The 21,183-nt window shown below is 39.1% G+C and overlaps 1 protein-coding gene across 1 annotated transcript in view; it reads right to left on the bottom strand.

Moving 5' to 3' along the window:
* The window catches only part of LOC134790361 (sodium/potassium-transporting ATPase subunit beta-2-like), a 34,560-nt gene that overhangs the window by 9,967 nt on the left and 3,410 nt on the right, over positions 1–21,183 (bottom strand). Inside the window, exons 2-8 of the mRNA XM_063761130.1 lie at positions 16,619–16,759; positions 15,864–15,983; positions 15,087–15,280; positions 14,488–14,577; positions 11,998–12,181; positions 11,461–11,567; positions 6,183–6,273 (exon numbers count right to left, since the gene is read on the bottom strand). Coding sequence (XP_063617200.1) covers positions 6,183–6,273; positions 11,461–11,567; positions 11,998–12,181; positions 14,488–14,577; positions 15,087–15,280; positions 15,864–15,983; positions 16,619–16,759 — 927 coding nt within the window. The remainder of the gene's footprint in view (positions 1–6,182; positions 6,274–11,460; positions 11,568–11,997; positions 12,182–14,487; positions 14,578–15,086; positions 15,281–15,863; positions 15,984–16,618; positions 16,760–21,183) is intronic.

Raw genomic sequence — 21,183 nt, 5'->3', positions numbered from 1 at the left:
CTTTCTTCTATCCGTCGCCTTTATCTCACCTAAAACGCGCAGTGGGTGCTGCGTGCGGTCTTTTTTTCTATTTTCCCGGATCCGGTCCGGATCCGGTGATTTCAACCGGATCCGGTAGCTCCTAAAAAGTGCCGGATCCGGCCGGATTACCGGATCCGCCGGACCGGATTGCAATCCCTAGCCCTGAACATAAATATATGAGACGACAAGCGCGAAAGTGGTGAGGGTAGTTGCCAAAGAGAATTAATGGTAGTTGCTGTGACGTCCTAAAGTCGGCAGTACAAACAAGAAAGAGTTTTACATTTGTAAATTGATATAGTACGATTTTAATGTGTGATTAATATACGCACTCATATATTATTGGCGTTATTCTTTTCCGTGATCACGTACTAGTCTCTCGCCTGCTCCCCCGCGCCCTTGCTCCTTATATTTCGAACAGCGATCTCCCATAATAGGCCAATCAAATCGATTTTTTCACCTTCATTTGGTTCTAAATTAGTGTAATCCGAGTTTGCTCCATTCCATCAGTGTGGAAAAAAATTTGCTCTATTTCAGTTTTTTGCTTGCAGTTCAAAAACGGTACTTCCAACGGAAAATTTTCACTAATCATGATAAAAATTGACATCTGGGGATCCGAAAAGTACCTTTTAATATGAATTTGTAGTCAAACATTGTAAAAAATGGCCGCCACTTTGAATTTCTTTTTTTTTTGGTAATATAATATCGTGTTAAACTTAAACTAAAATCTATGGTGTTAAAACCCATTTTTTTTACCAGTGTCTGTTTTACAGCCACCTTGCTGGTAGTGACATTTATTTTGACGGTGGGGTCTTCTACATCGAGTGGTTTTGTCAGTCCAAGATAAAATGTATCTCCCAAGGCTCCCAAAATGTATCTGTCGTAGTCAGATCGTATAATCCGCCGTATTACATTACGGCTAGCCGTTATCAAAAACAGGGGCGTTTTGAAATGCGGCGGTTCGACGATTAGCCGGATTGTCATTGCGATACGTTCTTCAATAAGGCGGCCAACGTTTAGCCGCATCGTACTACTATTTTAGATTGTAGAGTGACCAGTTCTTTCGGTCGCCTACGTAACCGGAGTTTGACAATGTTTGCAATTTAATTTATTTTTACCATGGTCCCACCGCACTACAGGTGTTTATTTTCCAAAACATTTCCTTCGCAACTTAAATAGATGGAGCCCCGCAAGCGGGGCTCCTATTTCTGGGCGGTTTGCCCTTCGGGCATCTGAAGCTACCTAACGAACCTAACCTACTTACCTACCTACGCTATTTTCCCCAAAGTGTAATGTTTTCACGGACGTCTCACTAAATCAATAGGTAGGTAGGTTAGGTTCGTTAGGTAGCCCGATGCCCGAAGGGCAAACCGCTCAGAAATAGGAGCCCCGCGACGCGGGGCTCCGTCTAGTTAAGTTGCGAAAGAAATGTTTTTTGAAAAGAAACAGTCCGACGAACCCAGATTTGATGGACACCCCAGCGTTTGTCAGGCAGCGCCACGGGTGTTAAAAATGGGAACTAAAAACTGTCAAAGCGGCGGCTAATGACTCGCTGTATTACATTACGGCTAGCCGTGTTGAAGAACGTATGGCGCCGAATACATTCCGGCGGATTCTCATTCAGCCGCATTCAATCCGGCTAATCGTTAAACCGCCGCATTTCAAAACGCCCCTGTTTTTGAAAACGGCTAGCCGTAATGTAATACGGCGGATTATACGATCCGACTGCGACATATCCACACCTCTTGGGATGGAACAAACTCAGATAATACGCATTTAGGACCAAATGAAGGTATTAAAATAAAATTATTTCCAGCTTGCTGAGAATTAATTCCTCAAAACGCTTTTTAGATCTAATTTGATTGACCTATAATTACGAATTTAGAACACGTCTTTACAGACAAATATTGGCCTGCCAGCCAGACTAAAGTTTCGTATCAATCTAGCATCTGACTGGCATTTTAAATGACGCCAAATTGGCGAAGCCACCAGGTTACGAGTGGACCCTGGAGTTTAATTCGCGTAATATGTTCTATTGTGTCAAGTCAAGGCCATCTGGCCGGTGTAACGTCATGCTCAATCAACGGATCAACTCGGTCACGGGTTTTGAAAATTAGGTGGGAGTTTGCTAATCCAAATGCCTAACCTAACGTACTAATAATTTTGTGTGTTAGGTTAGGATTATATTTGGATGAATAGTGACGGAGGCCGGATGGTTGGACTGGGCTTTGCCACTTTTTCTTTAGTAAGTAAGTACATAAATATATGTATGACATAATTAAAATATAGTTTGAATACTTGACAAAAAAAAACAAATAAAATTTGCATTTTTTTTTATTTATACATCGATTAAGGTGGTGCAAAAATGCAAATAAAATTTGCATTTTTTTTTTATTTATAAATCATTTTTTTACCATTGCTGACATTGCTTAAATCATTTCAGTTCTTTGTGATTTTTAATGCAAATATTAATCACTACACTTCTACGTTTCTGACTTTTTTTAAATTTTTAGGCTTCCGTTCCCCTGTCGATTTGTCAGAAATCGCTGTCTGCTGTTTAATTTGACTAAACAAACAAAAACTTGATTCCATGTTTTTCCGATTTTAACTTTTTAGTTTTCCCATTTCGCACGCAACGCCGCTCCCGCCAGTTCCCAATTCGCATTATACCTAACTCTTCCCCCGCCAAGCCCATTTTTTGCGCGGCCTTGAGTCTTTATTTGTGTCTGAGCACGCGAATTTGAATATTATGTCATTCTATTGCTAGGTATGCCTAGGTTCGCTACGAACACTGACGGGCTAATTTTTATTTTGTTGTCGTTTTTTTTGTCATATTTCGATACAATTTGGTAAATTTTGTACAATAAAGCACAATTTCACACTATGTCCAGGAAAATCTTCCTCTGGGCAACGAAATTTTATGGATAAACTCGACGGAAAATTACCGTCGTAAAAAAAAAATTAGGTACCTATGTACCTAATTTTTTTTTACCAATATTAGTATTTGGTGTTTATTCTGCCCAGAGTGAAGAGATTTTAAAATATACCAAATTTAATCATAATCTTACGAAAAAGATTACAACAATATAAAAATTTGAACATTTTAACGAACGCAATCACTACACCTTATAAAACAAAGTCCCCCGCCGCATCTGTGTTTGTGTTTATGTATGTTCGCGATAAACTCGAAAACTACTGAACGGATTTTCATGCGATTTTCACCTGTTAATAGAGTTATTCTTGGTTTTGTGTAACTCGTACGAAGCCGTGGCGGTCGCTAGTTTAGTCGAATGTGACTTTAGTGGTAATTCAACACTCTGTCGCCTACCAAATCGGTGCAGAACTTATTCTTAAGTCTTTTTACCAAAATACTTGAATGACAGTTCAATTGCCCAATAAGCCAGTTCAGTCTTCCCGTTTAAACCATTTTGTACTAAGGTGACAAAGGTCAGACAAATTGAGGCAATAAAACTGTCAATTCAGTATATAAGATATAAACTAGGGACGTACCGACTAGTCGGGAAAGCCGACTATCCGGCCTTATTTGTAGTCGGCGATTAGTCGGCGACTAGTCGGCAAAAATGGCCGATTAGTCGGCACTTTATAAGTGATCAGGGCAAAAAGAAATAAACAGCAAATATTTACCATAAACTTTTCACCTATTTTACCCAAATTCCTATTTAGGGTACTTATGAAAACTTTTGTTCGAATTATTGACCGTGTGGTCGCTTTCTTGTCCGGTTGTCGTATGAAATAGCCTTAGGATTTCTTTATTTATATTATTTTATTTTTTAGCGTTACTATAATATGATGAATAGCGCGACGCAGGGGGAAAAACGATTGTTTTTTTAAGTGATCTGAACCGAACTTAAACGAAACTAATGATCTGGCCGACTAGACTAGCCGACTAGTCGGCCGACTAATCGGCCATCCGAGCGCCGATTAGTCGGCTAGTCGGCCAAATCAATAGTCGGTACATCACTAATATAAACACAAACAAAACTCCATATTATAGCCAGTTAATCCTTCTCTTGGCAACATATCTTACAATATCCATTATTTAACTCCAACTTTTTATGTTTTTCGTAAATAATTATTTTTTCTCTATTAGGCGTAAACGAGGTCCACTGGCGTTTTTTTAATTGCCAAGATAAGAGTTAAGTAAGGTGGTGGTACTAGTGCTCGACATGCTAATGCCCAATAGATGACACCCTGCTGTCACCTCTATTGACAATGATTTAAGTTTCAAGATGACATGTACTGGGACCGCGTCGAGCACCAAGTACCACCACCTTAATCGATGTTGCTATTTATTGCAGTTTAAAAAAGAAGAGCAAATAAATTAATGTTTAGTCAAATAGGTACTAATTTAATTGGAATGTTTTATCGCTGACTGTACTTTTCTATAGAGAGCCATCTACTACTCATTAATACTATTCAAACACGCCCTTATTTCATGAGGTTATTTTACTCACTTTATTCCAAAATTGAGAGTGCGTGTTGTTTACCCATAGAATTTAATCACGCAAATCCAATATTTGATTTAAGTCAACGCAATCCTGCTTATATGGGAGAAATGATAGATAAATAAATAAATAAAAAGTTGAGAAATAAATAAAAGAAATAAACGAGAGATGAAGAAATGAAAGAGAAATAAATAAATAAAATAAAAAGTTCATATTATGAAGATATATCATTAAGCCAAAATGTCCCCTACGTGAACTCAATAAGACTTGGGTTGTGGCACAGGCCCCATCACGCCATCAGGCCCCTATTTCACCAACGTGACAAGTGCGACAATTCGACAAGTCTCATTGTTGCTGACGTCACAGGCATCCATGGGCTACGGTTATCGCTTAACATCGGGCGGGCCATATTCCTGTTTGTCACCATCATTGTATGATTTAAAAAAACTTTATTATATCGGCATAAATCAGGTATTTCTCTTGTGATGTTTATGATGATAATGATGACAATTGTCACAAGATTTCAAAGAACTTTCGGTAATTCTTGACAGCAAATGAGTTCTGTGTCGGAATTTCGTGACAATTGTCGTATTTCTTGTGACAATTGTCATTAGCTTCGCAGAATAAGTACTTATTTACTGGCGATATAGTGGAGTTTTTTTTAATTAACATGTTGGTGGCAAACAACCACACCGCCCGTCTGATGGTATAAGCGGTTACCGTAGCCTATGGAGGCCTGTGACGTCAGTAACAGTGATGTCGACAAATGGCTCACCTGTCACGTTGGTGAAATAGGGCCATATGTCAGAGCGGCGGCGGATATGAAAGTTCCTCAAAAATATCTGAGCATGCACTTCTAACGTCAGTTTTGTTCAGATATTTGTGAACACCTTGGCCGCTCCGATATATCTGATTATACTTGATCATAACATTATTTATTTATCGCCATTACGATGACGTTACACACTGGTTAAAAAATATACATATACTCGTATTACAGGAAGTACCTATTCAAAATTTACAATTATGCAGAAATGAACTGGCATTCTTCGTTAGGTTTTTAAAATCTTCATAACATTATGAATTATACAGATACATAGATATACACTACATAGATATTTATATGTAAGATGCATAGTACACTGGCACTTTGCCTGTATTCATAGCTCTGTTGTTGACTGTACCTAGGTATAGAAAACACCTAGAATTTACAAATTAATTATTCTGTAGATAATTATACGGTAAATATGTACTATATGTGACCTTTATCTTTATGAATTGAATACGTTTTGATATTTATAGATAACTACGTCACAATAAGCAGAAGTAAATTAAATATTTTGTCACCAGTAAAATATAATTGTTTATTTACTTTAATCTACTTTAGGTTTAATACAAATATTTGATATTGTTTTCACTGTTTAAATATGCTTGGCCAATTGCCAGAAATTAGGATTTTTTTTTACAAAATACACTATTTTGCAACTTTTTCACCATCCGATATTATCATAAACATTTATTGTATGTATAAAATAAGAATTTAAAAATATATTACTACGCATTTACATTTAAAAACCGGCGTCCACCGGGCGTCAACAAGTTAAACTGCCATATGGCTCGCAAAAGTAGTTTGCAAAGACTTTTACATATTCCCATTTTAATAAATCAATTTAAACAACAAAAATATAAAAGACTTACCAATAATAAGTAATGTAATCACAGTAATAACGATTATTTTAATAGTTCTCTTCTGTAGAGCCATGGCGCCGGTTGTAACGTCACACCCAAACTAAATGCCAGAGGCGTTGATGTCGGGAGAGGCCAACCCAAATAATGACAGCATTTTTATTTCGCTAATGCTTTAGTTGAGCTAATTAAGGAACTATCATTTGGGGTAAACTTTAGTGCAGAATAGCGCCATAAAATGTATTATATTTAAATTATTAGAAGTATTAGAACAAATTAAATTATTTTCAGAGAATATTCCATATTATTTATTTTATATTCGAACCATACTGTTGTATATTATGGATGGCCAGGGGGCGCTATAAGCCTTCAGTAAGAAATGCATAAACTTGAAAAAAATCGACTTATGCCGTGATTCCGGTGGCCAAATGGCTCAGGCATCTGCCGCGATAACAGAGGACGCTGGTTCGATTCCAGCCCGGGGCACTGGAGGCGTTGGTCACTTTTTCTTAATAGGTATATGACTTTTATTTCGGGTTATATTTAAATTATTTACTATCACACGCTATGACTATAAGTACTTTAACAATAAGTGTGCCTGTACTTACTCACTCAAATACTGATAGTTTATGCTAACTAGTTAGATTTTTACGTTTCTTTTACTAAGGCATTGCAAAGTCTTATAAATAATTTATTATTTACGATGTACTCAAGGCCGCACTAACAATTGGAGCTGTCTGGGTTATTTTAGGCAGCGCACGCGCAAATAATACACCTGATGACAATCTAATATGAATGTTAAGTAAGGTCGTGGTCTGTCAGATGGTGGTGCGTACACAAAACAGACTGGATACAATAACAATGCAATTTCAATACAATGCGTTAGTCAGAATTTATTTAAAATTGAGCGTAGTATCGCCCAACCACAGAAAGGAAACTTCCTACAAAACCGAAGTTTGACAGCGGTTCAGTTGTCAAAATTCAAGCCATTATGTTATCTGTGGTCGTGCGCGTAAAGGGACATCAAGTTGTGTCAACCCTAATAATAGGATATTTTCCTACTAGTCAAATCAGTTACTTTTTTAGAACTGTGTTAGAATTTATATGAAACATTACACCGTGACATCACGGTCAACTCACCTACTTTTTATGTTTCTATCCGATTTATTAAATAGAACTTGTGTTTAAAAATAACTCCTATCTGTGTTTTTCTAATAATTATCTGGTGCTTTATTTCATGCATGGTTAAAATAATTTATTTTAAATACAGTAGGTATAATACCCTATTGCTCGGAGCAATGTTTATTACCCGAAGTTGCCCGAAGGGAGGACTTTCGCACCCCTGGCCCAACTAGAGTCTGTGCGGAAAGAGAAGAGTCGTGGAATGTATGGGGCCCAATTACATTCCACGACTCTTCTCTTTCCGAACAGACACTACACGTTCAATAGATCTGTCAACCAAATTATTAGTATTTTGTATGTTGTCACTGTAAATGTTGCATTGACTTGTAAATGTAAAAGAGCCCTTGAGGCCTACCGTAAAATGGGGTGAGTAGGGTTCGCGGGAAGAGTTGGGTTATGAATGGGGAGAGAAGGGATGAAAGGGGAGTGAGATGGGATTTTAAGGCTACTGCTACAAAAATAACGTATTCCAATTTAAAATGGAGCTATAGTAATACTCATAACAAAAAAAAATCGATCCAACAATCTTCCAAAATCACCTTTGTATGAAAACCCAACTCACCCCAAATACGAGGGACTACGGGGTGAGGTGGGATTTCCTGTTTATCATCAAAGTTATGAAATGGAACTACCCCAAAATAAAATAAAAAACTAAAATACAAACGTCCGGAACACTTATTATATACAATTATACACCATTCAGTTTGCGTATGTAAAAATAAAATGTTATCGAGGTTTGAATGTCAGTTTTGCACCTACTCACCCCATTTTACGGTACTTGCAGTATAATTTTTTTTTTTCTTTTTTGAGTGACTGGCGAACAGACGGACAGAGTGACATGGTGAAGAAAGTGGTTTCATAAGTTTCATAACCCACAAGGAAACCTTAAACAAAAGCGCCTGGAATAATGATTATTACGACTTTACTGATTGTAGAAAGATTTTGCAGTTTTTCAACAGGCGTTTGCGTTGGTGGCGTTTTTAGGGTTCCGTACCCAAAGGGTAAAAACGGGACCCTATTACTAAGACTCCCCTGTCCGTCTGTCTGTCTGTACGTCACCAGGCTGTATCTCTAGTTAGTTATAGTTGAAATTTTCACAATATAATTTAAATATTTAAGTGGGGCTCCCATGGTATAATAATATACTCCGCCTGGTAGTCCATTCCCGTCTTTTCTAGGTCACCTAACTGACACGGGCCTACGTCATCATGCGACAGCGCTATATGATAATATGCGATAGCGCTATATATAGCGGCCATGTTGTTGTGACGTAGGCCCGTGTCACTCTGGGAATGGAAGACCATGTTTTATTAGACTATGGGGGCTCCCACGCAACATACAACCAACCTGAGTTTTTGCCGTTTTTTGCATAATGGTACGGAACCCTTCGTGCGCGAGTCCGACTCGCACTTGGCCGGTTTTTTATTATATAAGTTTATACTTACGTACCTGCTTATCTTTTACAATTTCGATCTCTCACTGGTTTAATTTTCGCAACAGCTGACCTAACTGTGTGATAAACTGTCGCCCGCGGTATTTCTGAGGGCCTACAGCTAACCATGTTCGATGTGTTGCCTCTCTGTCACACTTACGTACGAATTTACAAGTGCGATAGAGAGGCCACACGTCGAACGTGGTTATGTGGTCGATAGGTACGACATTGACAAACCTTCAAGACGAGAGCGCGAGCGCACTCCCTTCTTAAGGCCCCGTAGGTTCGTGTTCTTCTCTCTAATTATTTGGATGAATCAGCAAAGAAAAATCGATTTTTCAAAAACCTTGTTGATTTTCATACTTTTTTGTTTACACGGGCATTATTAGATCCATGTATTTAATTAACACATTAAAATCAACCACTTGATCTGATAAAAGTTATATTTTGTACGATAACGCAGCAGAAAAAGTTTGCTCCCATATAAAAATGGTGTGTCCCTGATTTTTGAAAATGAACATTATGCTTTTCTATAATCGATTTTTCTTCGATATGGAGTCTAGGGACATTAAATTAGTGTTCTAAAAGTTGATTCACGGATTTATTAATACAAATTTTTGGTAATGAAATTTTTTGTGCCCCCTGTTTGGTCAGGTTGAGTTACGAGGTTTGCAACTTTAGCCAACAATTTCTGATAAACACATATAAGTATGTATATGTAAATGCCGACTACCGGATTTGGACCTGGGACCTCCTGCTTCCTAGGCAGGGTCACTGCCGACTAGGAGGCCGAAGAATGACATATATACCGTATTTTTATTTATTTCCGTAATTCCAAGGGTGTATTTCTGAGTTTAAATCAAGTAACTTTCTCAAAGATACCGGTATTTTAATTAAGGTTTTTCATTTTCTTCCCCTTAAGTACCTATTCTTAAATATAACAGTAGGTACAGTAGCGTGAACGTAACTTACTTTCTATGCATATCACTAGTAACGGCATAGTAGTGCGATCGAGACGTATAAAAAGTAAATTACGTACCTACACGTTAGCGTACTTATATATGTCAGTGTTGACACTGTCAGTGACTCGTGGTACGGGTACAGGAAGGGTTAGGATTCGAAATAAAACAATACAAAACCTAAATTGGAACCAACTATTGCGTGTTTATTGACTGTCCGTCCAGAATTTAAATATTAATAAATATCAATAAAACTTTTATCTTACTTGAAGCGTGACAAACAAACTGAAACGCCCTCTGGCTTATTCTAAAACGAATATAAATAAACGCCAACTATGGCTATTGCTAATAGCGGGCAGCGGCGCTTGGATCTCACCTTTTCCCCCCCCCTGTGGCCGTCAACCAACCTAAAGCCAACAAAAGAGACAAAGAATTTAAACATTCCGACCAGCAATTATTTTTAGTGTTTTCTTTGTCGTATTCTCATGGCTGTGAGACTGTAGCGACTCTTCGCCCGTGCTCTCCTAGCCGCTCTAACTTGGGTCCGGTGTATGCTAGCCTCTAATGTGGCTTAAGTCTCTGACGTTATTCTGTCCGCCCAACGCGTATCCATACGTCTATCCCCATGATGTCTTGCCATGCGAACAGTGATCATGCGCTTTTCCAGAGTATCTGGTCCTGTTCTGCTCAGATGGTCGAAGAAACTTTATAGTACGCGTTGGGTGCAAACAGTGGAGAACTTAAAAGTTTTGAAGCCTTGAAAGTTTGTTAACATTCCTTATCTCATTATGTTGGCCGTACTTTATTTAGAACTGGTTGCTGGAACCACCGCGCACCTGGTTGGTTGCCCGGTGGCCCCAGCAACCACCCTGGCTTGAATGGCGAACACTAACCAACGTCACTGGCAACCCTTTCACAATCCTGCCACCATTTTAAAGATTACATTGGCACGAAAGTGCGCTTAAAATCTATCTTAACAATCAATACATTGATTAACATTAAAAGTGGATTAACCATTCATGGCAGTTTTAAGCAAGCTCACCCTTAAAAACTTAACCCATTCAGCGCTGACATCGTTTCGCCTCTACGAAGGATTTTCGCTACTGGAAAACGCATGTTATCGGCTACAATTGTAGCTTAGCAGTGAATGAGTTAAAACAGTGGTTCTTAACCTTTCAGTGATTAACACTCGATTTTGTTATCTCAGGGATCACCAGAACCTATCTCGAATAAAGTTATATAAGTTATAAATTCGTGGATCACACTGATATACACACTGATGTGACTAGTGAGCAAAACGTTCAAGTCGATAAATAACATCAAATTCAGAATACTGTTTGTGAAACCCGCGCTAGATGTTTATGTCAAGTCTAGCCATTCTGTCTTCAAGACCCCAAAAAGAATGCCTTCTCGAGACTTTCGAGGCCATTTTCTAGCCCCTTTGTTTTAGATAATTCGTGAACTACTTGACATCCAGGGAGTATCAGTTAAGAACCACAGTTAAAAGGAGTGGTTAATCAAAACTTCACACCCGCATTTGTAAGGCTCCCTGTTGGTAAATAATTGGTGGTTTTGGTAAATAATAATTTGTGGACCACTTGAAAGTGCTCCCAGTTAAAAACCACAGTGAAAAGGAGTGGTTAATCCAATCACACACTCATTCGCAGTCCTGGTGGCAGGGCTGCGGGGTTGCTGCCTGCGCCGCGCTGGGTGCTTAACCGCGGTCCACCATCAGCTCGAAGTGGACTGAGCCGCGCCGCTCGTAGCGGTCATAGAATATGTTCTTGGCCCACGCCTTGCACTCGATGTTGATCAGGACGCCCGCTGCAAATTACAGGGTTACCTATTTTAATGGATGTACAGGGAGAAGAACAAAAATGTATCTAGAGTGAAACCAAAAAAAGTCCACAGCTATTTTGATAGTATACGCAGTGCAAGTGTCCTATACGTCATGTTTAATTTCATAGAAGTTTGACGTTTAGAATAACACTTGCATTGCGTGTGCTATCATAATCGTTGCAGAGTTGTCTTGGACTGACTCTATCTCTAAACAAAATTCAGGAGAGCCTAATTTCTAGTTGTGATATGTCGCCCAAAATTGGTCCTGACGTAGATTTTGGTAGTAGGTATCAAAATTGTGGGAAGTTTTATCACAGAAAATACTACGAAGTTCACACCTACTGCATTAGCTCGATGTTTTCCACGTCGGTGGGGTTCTCGTCCCTTTATAGTAGGACATTACAAGAATACTTACTCCTTGGCTTCTCAAAGAGCACAGCGACCAGCGGGCTGAGATACCCATCCTTATTGGTGAAGGGGTAGTAGTAGGCAGGGAACCCGCGCCGGGGGATGTACTGGATTGGCCCGATGTTCTCCACGTCAGCGGGGTTCTCGCCCTCGCAGGACACCCACACCATGTTCGCTTCGTTCTTGCCGGACTGGGGAAAAAAGGTATAAGTATAAGTAAGGTATAGTCTTCTTAGATAGTCTTCTTTATGAGATCGATTCGTGAGATTTTGGCGCCCTCTTAGGTGTACTTTGCTTAGGACAACTGCAGCTCAAAAATCCTGCGTGAAAATCTCAGAAATCGAGGTTTAGTTTTTGGCCGTTTTAGCGCTGTTTGAAGTAAAACCTAATTCTTATAAAAAACAGAATTTATTTATCGTATGGCAATAGGTACACACACTTATTAAATTTACACTTAACATCAAAATTTACAATTCCGCAGATACAAACTCGCGTTTATTGTCAGGTTTTTAAAATCCTCAACTGGGCCATTATATCTGGTAACAGGGCACTGAAATACCATGTGATGTATGGTCTGTTCTGGGTCTCCACACTCGCACGCCGCCGACTCGCTCCACCCCCACTTGTGCCAGAGGTACGCACAGTTGCCGATACCAGTCCTTAGACGGTTCAGTGCACACCATATTTGTCGGCTTTCGTTAAATCCTTTGGGCCGTTCCTGTGTGGTAAACTCAAAGATGGAGTTATCTACATTGTGCTGCTGGGATTCCCAATCTTTTTCCCATGCTTGCCTATCATTCCATGCTAGGTCATGTGTATGGAAGGTTTTGGCTGGTGGATTTCGGGACTTGAGTCGGCTATTTTTTAGGTTGTCCAGGTCTTGATGGATGGGCAGCAATAAGTTTCCAGACATTTTGGTGATCTCTCTTGATAGGCATTTTTGTCTGCGTATTCCTGGTGGTGTAATGCTGCTTAGAGCCGGTAGCCAGAAAGTAGGTGTTGGCATGATGCAGCCCGAGATGATTCTCATCGTATGGTTGAGCTCGACGTCAACTCTGGCCACGTGTGCACTGTTCATCCATATAGGTGCACAGTATTCTGCCGTCGAATAAACGAGGGCCATAGTAGTGGTTTTTAGGCAGGCAGCGCTGGCGCCCCATGACGTTCCTGTGAGCTTCTGGATGATGTTGTTCCTAGTCTTGAGCTTTCCAGACAGCTTATCAAGGTGGTTCTTATATGTTAGGCTCCTATCAAGGGTTACTCCGAGGTATTTCGGACAGAATGAAACAAAATAAAAACAGAATGAAAAAAATGCAAAACGAGCAGTCACAGAACTCATATAAAAAAAATATTCAAAATCCAGAGAGGAAAATGTCGAGAATGGAAAAGTTACCACTAATGTATCCGCTTAACAAGAAATTAGTATCTGAATAGAGTGAATAGGCCTCACGGATGATAGTAGTAATTAATACGATGGTAGTTAATGCCAAATTCCATATTTTGAAAAAATTCCAAAACCTGGATCGACTAAAGAAAATATTCTGTTTAATCATAGAATCTGGTCACAAAATTTAACGAGATAAGAATTGCGACCTGTAGAGGAGAACATACGAAAGCAAAAGCGCGCGTCCAAACGGAGACCTTCGCTAACGCTCATCATTGGAAATCAGATTCCCTTTGGGAGCGTAGGTTCGGATCCTACCGACTGCGCCAAATGATATGTATGTAAAAGGGCGATATATAAGAAACACGATGTGACTTCAATGGTGGTTTATTCTAAACTAAAAACATGGTCAAGCGCGAGCGGCATACCTAAATGTTGCTACATATATTATATATATATATATATATATATAACTTATTAGTTATGTCTACCCTACATGTAGTATTGTGATATATGTACTACACGGTCAACAAATGTTTCCTCTTAGGGCCACTTGCACCATTCACTAACCCGGAGTTAACCGGTTAATCAGTAGATATTTACCATGGTTACCAGTACAATTTGACACTGGGTTAACGGTTTAACCGGTTAGCCCCGGGTCAGTGGGATGGTGCAAGTGGTGCTTATATTTTCTTTTACTTTTGTAAGAATTGATATGTTTTCTGAAAGAGCTACGTATTTGTATGATTTCATGTACATATATGTTTTTTTATCATATTTCTATAAAGTTATATACTTACTGAGTATAGTTGCATGAATTCTATAGTAATTTAAATTGAATTTTTCTTATTTACTCATAATGCATGCTAATTATAAGATGTAATAATGTTTTGAAAAGATGTGTCCCGCCGAGTTTGTTGCCGGTCCCGTATTGGGATACCCTCCTCCAATTGAGGGGGGATTTAAATCTTCTCGAGGCAGAGGTGTACCGTTGGAGCCGGTATAGCTTTATTTGACGTTCATAAGCGCATTGTAATATGCCTACTTGAATAAACTATTTTTTATCTTTTATCTTATCTTTATCTTATCTTAAGCATAGTAGATAGTACTCACGGTAGATTTGATGTGTTGCTTGAGGTCCTCTGGCATGTTCCCGGGCAGGTCGTCGGTGGTGTTGTACAGCTTCGGCTTCCAGTTGAAAATCTGGAGGAGACAACTTACTTACATATAACTAGTACATATTAGGTACCTACTCGAAAAGCAACTTTAAAAGATTAACATACAATAAAATTTAGCGAACGCTTTAACGGTGACAGACGGTTTGGTGCAACCGGCCCTAAAGTTTTCAAGGGAAGGTGGACAGTGGGGCTTGATTTTTAAATGAAAGACACCTAACCTGTTCTACTTAATACTTACGAATGTCAATATAATAATTCGGTGCCATCTCATGATGGAGTCATAAAACAGTCGGTCCGTTTCAAAGTTTAAGATACGTCAGTTAATAGATCTAGAAACGATATGGATTAGATATTAGATATATGTCAGTGTCAACTGTGAAGTTTCTTCAAACAAAAACGTCACTTATGACCCTGACACTGACACATCTAATCCATATCGTTTTTAGATCGATTAATTGACGTATCTCAAAGTTCGAATCGGGCAGAGTATAAGGAAGGCGTAAATAATACTCGTAAGAAACACATATCCCCTACCTTATTAAGCTTCAAGAACACGCAGGGCGCGCCTTGCTCATAGTTGTACTGGTTGGCAGGGGTGCAGGGGCTGAAGTCGTCGACGGGCACGTCGCAGACCTGCTTGTCGCCCAGCGGGCCCGAGTTGAAGCTGCAGGCCACGCGGTTCTCCGCGCCGGGCACCTCGCCGCTGCCGCTGCCCTTGCGGCGGTAAGCTGGAAGGTTTGAGGTTTCATGAGTTCACCACATTAACTTATTAATACGAATTTAATTTAAATTCAACTCGATTATTATTTTAATTTTTAACAAGCAGAAACGTCTGCGAACGATGCTATTAAGCTTAGAATAAATTTAAAAGTGGAAAAATTACTGTCTTGGGTGAGACCCAATCGATTATTATTTCTTCATAAATACGCCTGTATCTTTTTGTGTCAATTTACTATTCCAAATTCTAAATATTTATATATTGGCCGTCGACATATATAAAGAGTACCTTCAACTTTACTGTAACGCACTTTAAGAGCCTTGCAATAAGGAAACATGTCAATGATGTCATCAATCATGTCCTTGATAAAATTATTGTAGCGGAGACTTTAGTTGTAGTTAATTCAATAATCCAATGGCTCCAACATTTTAAAGTATTTATCACCCATGTTCTTTCCGCATACCCTTCATATAATTAATATTAATCGAACCTGCTAACAAAATTTCACGAGAATCGGTTGAAAATTGCGACCTGTCCAGGAGAATGAAACCGAATTCACTCGGTCAAAGAAGAATGGGAAGTTGTGTACTCACTATGCAGGAACTCATCGATGACCTTGGCCCACTTGAGCACGGAGCCCTTGTCGTTGGCCCTGTAGTAGATCAGGGTACTCTCCACGTTGGACGTTTCGGGCGTCGGCCGGAATCCGAGACCTGGGGACCAATTAAAAAAATCACTTTAAAAAAATGCCCGAGTTGCTTAAAAAAACACTCAAATACTAAACACGTGCCTTTAAAAATGAAGGAGTTCCCTCAATTCCTCATGGATGCCATCATTAGAACAGCACCAGATTAATGTGGGACCACCTTCAAAGAGCTGTTCAAATCGAACCACGGGTCTCTAGGTAATTGGTGAACATTATATAAAAAAAAATTCCAAACCGAATACAGAACCTCCTCCTTCTATGAAATTGAAGTTGGTTAATAACCTTTAACAAAAGGATCAACATTCTTAAACATGTTATCACTTAATGGTCTTCATCAGCAGTTCCACTTTTTCAGAGCTTTCCAAGAGAAATTGGTATAAAAATACCTTCCCATATCCCTCCATTTCACCAGGATCTCATCATAAGGTCCTGATTAAATGACAATGGGACCGTCTTTAAATTCCTGATACAAGTATAGTATAAGTGGTTTCCAAGAAAGTTCTTACAGCATGCTGACTGTCAGCAACTGTCAGCAACCTGCAGCAAACTACAACCTGTGGAGTAGTTGTCCAGACGCCTTGGTCTGACATCCAGCAAATGGCCAGTAGCCACACAAACTTTTTGACTTTAAGCAGTTCTTACCAGGGTTGCTGCCGATGATAGAGCTATCCAGCTGCCACTTGGGCACCTTCATGTCCAGGGTCTGGTAGAAGACGGCCAATAGCCCGGCAAAGAAGCCCACCAGGCACGCATAGAAGATCACGTAGAATAGCAGGATTTTAGCTGGGGACAAAATAGAGAAGGATTATTGTTTTTCTCAAAGATTTAAGTAAAATTAAATAGTGACAACGATACAATAGAAGAACGTTTGAAATCCCTTGACCCTTCCCTTCCCTTCCCTTGATCCTTTTTGTAAAAAATCTCCTCCTCTTTATTTTTAGGGTTCCGTATCCAAAGGGTAAAACGGGACCCTATTACTAAGACTCCGCTGTCCGTCCGTCCGTCCGTCTGTCACCAGGCTGTATCTCACGAACCGTAATAGCTAGACAGTTGAAATTTTCACAGATGATGTATTTCTGTTGCCGCTATAACAACAAATACTAAAAAGTACGGAACCCTCGGTGGGCGAGTCCGACTCGCACTTGTCCGGTTTTTTTTAAATCTTACTATGTCAGCTCAGCACCCTTGTCATTAGGATTAGGAAATTAGGCACAGGTTACCCACCGGTACAAAAGTGCAAATTGCAGAAAGTTTCTAAAAAGTTCGAAATGTTCTCGGAAATTTCAGGAAGTTTTTACAGGAAACAAAGGAAACTTTTATTTAGGAAAAAGAAAATATCCATCCAAGTGGAAATATCGCAATTGGAATGTTTCCGACGGCACATCAGGGGGCCTAGCCAAAATGACAATCGTTCGCAGAGAAACGAAATGAAACGCATACCTATATCACTCTTCCATATTGGTGGGATAGAGACAGATAGCAGACTTGGTAACAGTACCGGAGTTAACAAATGAGAGTTTAGTCGAAATGCGGTCAGTTCGATTCATTAGGAAACTCCTAATAACGCCACTTGAGATCAATTTATGAAATCGATCTTGACTATTCTTGACCCTTTTTAGGGTTCCGTACCCAAAGGGAAAAAACGGGACCCTATTGCTAAGACTCCTCTCCGTCTGTCTGTCTATCACCAGGCTGTGTCTCATGAACCGTGATAGCTAGACAGTTGAAATTTTCACTGTTGATGTATTTCTGTTACAACAAATTAATACTAAAAAGTAAGGAACCCTCAGTGGGCGAGTCCGACTCGCACTTGGCCGGTTTTTTAAAATATATCGCTATCTTGATTTAAATTAGACTACGTATTAAAATTAAATTAGACTCATTTTAATTTTTAACAAGCAGAAACGTCTGCGAACGATGCTATTAAGCTTAGAACAAAATTTAAAAGTGGAAAAATTACTGCGCTGGAGTATCGATCCAGAGGCCGTGAGTTCAAGTCTCACCCAAGACAGTAATTTTTCCACTTTTGAATTTATTCTAAGCTTAAATTAGACTCCACATCAAAAAGCACTTTAACATCATCAACCGAAGCTCCATTTTGCCTCGTACAAACAGCAACAATTTAACTGTCCATCGGTAGACCTTATGCCTATAGTAATAAGGTTTACGAACTGTCAGTTAACAGTGTGGGCGATGCTACCGCCAGGGCTCGGAAACCGTTTTATTTTTCAAACCGGTTTCGTTCATTCACTCGGGAACGAAAATGAATTAGTTTCCATTTGCTGTTACCGGTTAAAGAACTGTTTTATTGAGATACTGATTTATGCCAAATTCGTTCGCCTTCCGTTTTTGTGGAACGAAATTAACCGGTTAAATTGAAAATATCGAAGCGAGATAGAACGTGTAAGTATTGCTACCTCTTTCACGTATGACAACGAGTTTAACCGAGAGTCTCCGAAAGCCAAGGGTAACCGGTATTATATCGTTCCTTGTGAACCATAAAATTCAGTTCCCTCTTCTTACCGGTTTAGTTTAGTACGTGTTCCATCAATTAACCGGTTTTTTAATGAACGAAATAATATAACGTTTTGGGAACGATATTAACAAGTATTTCAATACCGGTTCCGAGCCCTGGCTACAGCGACTGCATCTTAATTTTAGGCGATTAGTACATTGACGCAACGTTCACTAATTAAGGGTGCGAACATTGCGAGCTCATTAACGCGGTAATAGGCACGGGGCCGCGCGGCAAGTGACACTTTGGGACCGATAATCTATCCTCTAGCCGTCCACCATACAAGGAAAAAAGCCAATCAAATTTGAATCAATGTAATTAGAAAATAGAGTTGAATTTGTTTTGTTTTAAAATCAAACAAAAATAAAAACATTTTAGATATTAAGAAGATTCAGAAGAATTTAAGCAATTGAAAGCTGTTCTTTTTGAAATTGAAAACCTGTATTAAATGATAGTTTGTTAGATAAATTGTTCGGTACTCTAATGTGAGTTCTAGGCATGCGGGTCCAGGCCTGGGACTGGGAATCGAACTCAAATTGGCTAACTAGTTTCCAACTGTACAGTTAATATCATTTTAATAATACCTACATTACCTACGTACCTACCTACTGCTCATAGGTACTAACATATATTGTACGAGCACAGAACTTGGCATTCTACATAATATCTAATATTGCCCTAACTAGATTTTAAAATTTTGAGGACGATATTAAGCAAAAAGGAACCGACTGCAAAAAAATGTCATTTAAAGAATGACTTTTTTGGCTTAAAGTCTGAAATTCAATGACAGATTTGTGTAATGTTGTATTTCCCTAAATGACGTCCATTTATCATCTACTGCACGGCTCCATTTCACGCGCTACGCCGTAGCGCTTTTTCAGCGCTTTTTCTTTCCCGCTTTGTATCGCGTTTTGCCGCTATACCGCGCGTTTAAAGAGTTGAATAGCTTGCATAATATAAATCGATAACTCCGTAAAACCCAATTTCCCTCAAACGCCTGCATTACCTGCATACACTATAATTACGGTTTTCCGAGGGTGTGTGCTGGGCTAGGTCGCGGCATATGCGCCGTGACATGCGCGAAACGCTATATTGTATTGCATTTTTTAGAGCTTTTAAATGAATTGCGAAATGTGTTGTTGAAAATTTAGTTTTTAATTTCAAATGTTTTCGGGGTCGAGTAAAAGTTTCGGGGGTGATTCGGAAGCGATTTTTCATGATTGTGGGCGAAATATGTAGCGTTGTAAGGTGTGTGTAAAATTATTATTATATTCAATTCCGAAAAAAAATAGATATTTATCTATTTTACTTAATAAATATTATTAAAATGGGGTATATACCATGTATAACTAGGATGCCTCATTTGTACCGAAACTTAAAACATAACTAGTACCTATCTGCTGCCTACTAAAAAAAAATATATTCGTCGAATGATTTTTTTCGAATTGGAAATGCACATGAGCTGTATACTACTGAATGAATGATAGCCATGTAATATTCACATTAATTAAATGCAATGTATTTTTATAATAATTGTAATAATGACGAGTAATATAATGATTGTATTAATAAATGTTTGAATTGAATTAAATTGATGACGTCATGACTGTGTCTTGAATTTTAACATTGTTATTTTTTTTTATTCTTGATTGCACTTGATTTTATTTTTAAAAGTATTGCTATGTCATATAGATAGAGTTTGTATATATAGAGTTTTGGAGAGTCCATTACGATATTATTATGATATGTCTTTCCCATCACGGAACAATGGTGTTCCGGACCTTTGGGAGGCGTGCGCGGAGCCGAAGCCAACACGTAGAGGCCCTTTTGACACTTTAATGAAATGTAAGGGGTACACCGAGCGGATGCTGCCCTTGCCCGTGTCATGGGACGCACGCAGAGGCAGCACCCGCCAGGGTGTAAGGGCTATTGAGAGTTGATGGAATCTAAAATGAACTAGGTTATTGGGTGAAAGCGATGGACTAAGTACTGAGCTATGGGGTAAAAAACCGGACGCCTGCCTAATAAAACGGTATGCAATTTTATTTCCGGCAGACGGTGACTCGCCCTCACAAGATGGGCCCCCACAAAAAGCGACATCTAGGATGGCTCAAGGGCAACACCGGTGTGAGCGGCTCAGGGGTGTCGAGAGGTGTGCGCCGCTTTCTACCCAGTGGCTGTTAACAGCCACTGTGCCAACTCGCGTCTTATGCATATTTCACTTCCACCCCTGGAGCTTATAGCTCTAACGACTCCACTCTGGCCGGCCGGCTAAGGCAAGCCAGAGGCAGAGAATCCTTATTATGATTATTATTAGGGATGTAACGATACTGATACCGATACCGATATATCGGCCAATATAATCGGCAGGCCGATATATCGGCATCGCCGATTTAAATTCAGCCGATATCACAGTTTGAAAAGTGCGTGAAACGAATGACGCTGCTAATAATTTGAATTAACTTTGTTTCCATAACAAAAAAATCTACCTAAAGTGAACTATATTTACTGATTTGGATTTACTTTTGCATTGATTGCTTGATGGGTACCTAAACAATTGTTTTCTTTGATTTTGATTTGGCATTTTTCTTTATTTGTTTTACAATTTTTCACACTTCGCAAAATCGAGTGTCTATTATACATAAGTATGTTTTATGCATATTAAGTATATAATTCTTTAATATTTTATTTA

This window comes from Cydia splendana, chromosome 5, assembly GCF_910591565.1.
Source record: "Cydia splendana chromosome 5, ilCydSple1.2, whole genome shotgun sequence".
In the NCBI taxonomy this organism is placed as follows: Eukaryota; Metazoa; Arthropoda; class Insecta; order Lepidoptera; family Tortricidae; genus Cydia; species Cydia splendana.
Note: the sequence above shows the minus strand (reverse complement) of the source record. Positions and strands in the feature narration are given on the sequence as shown.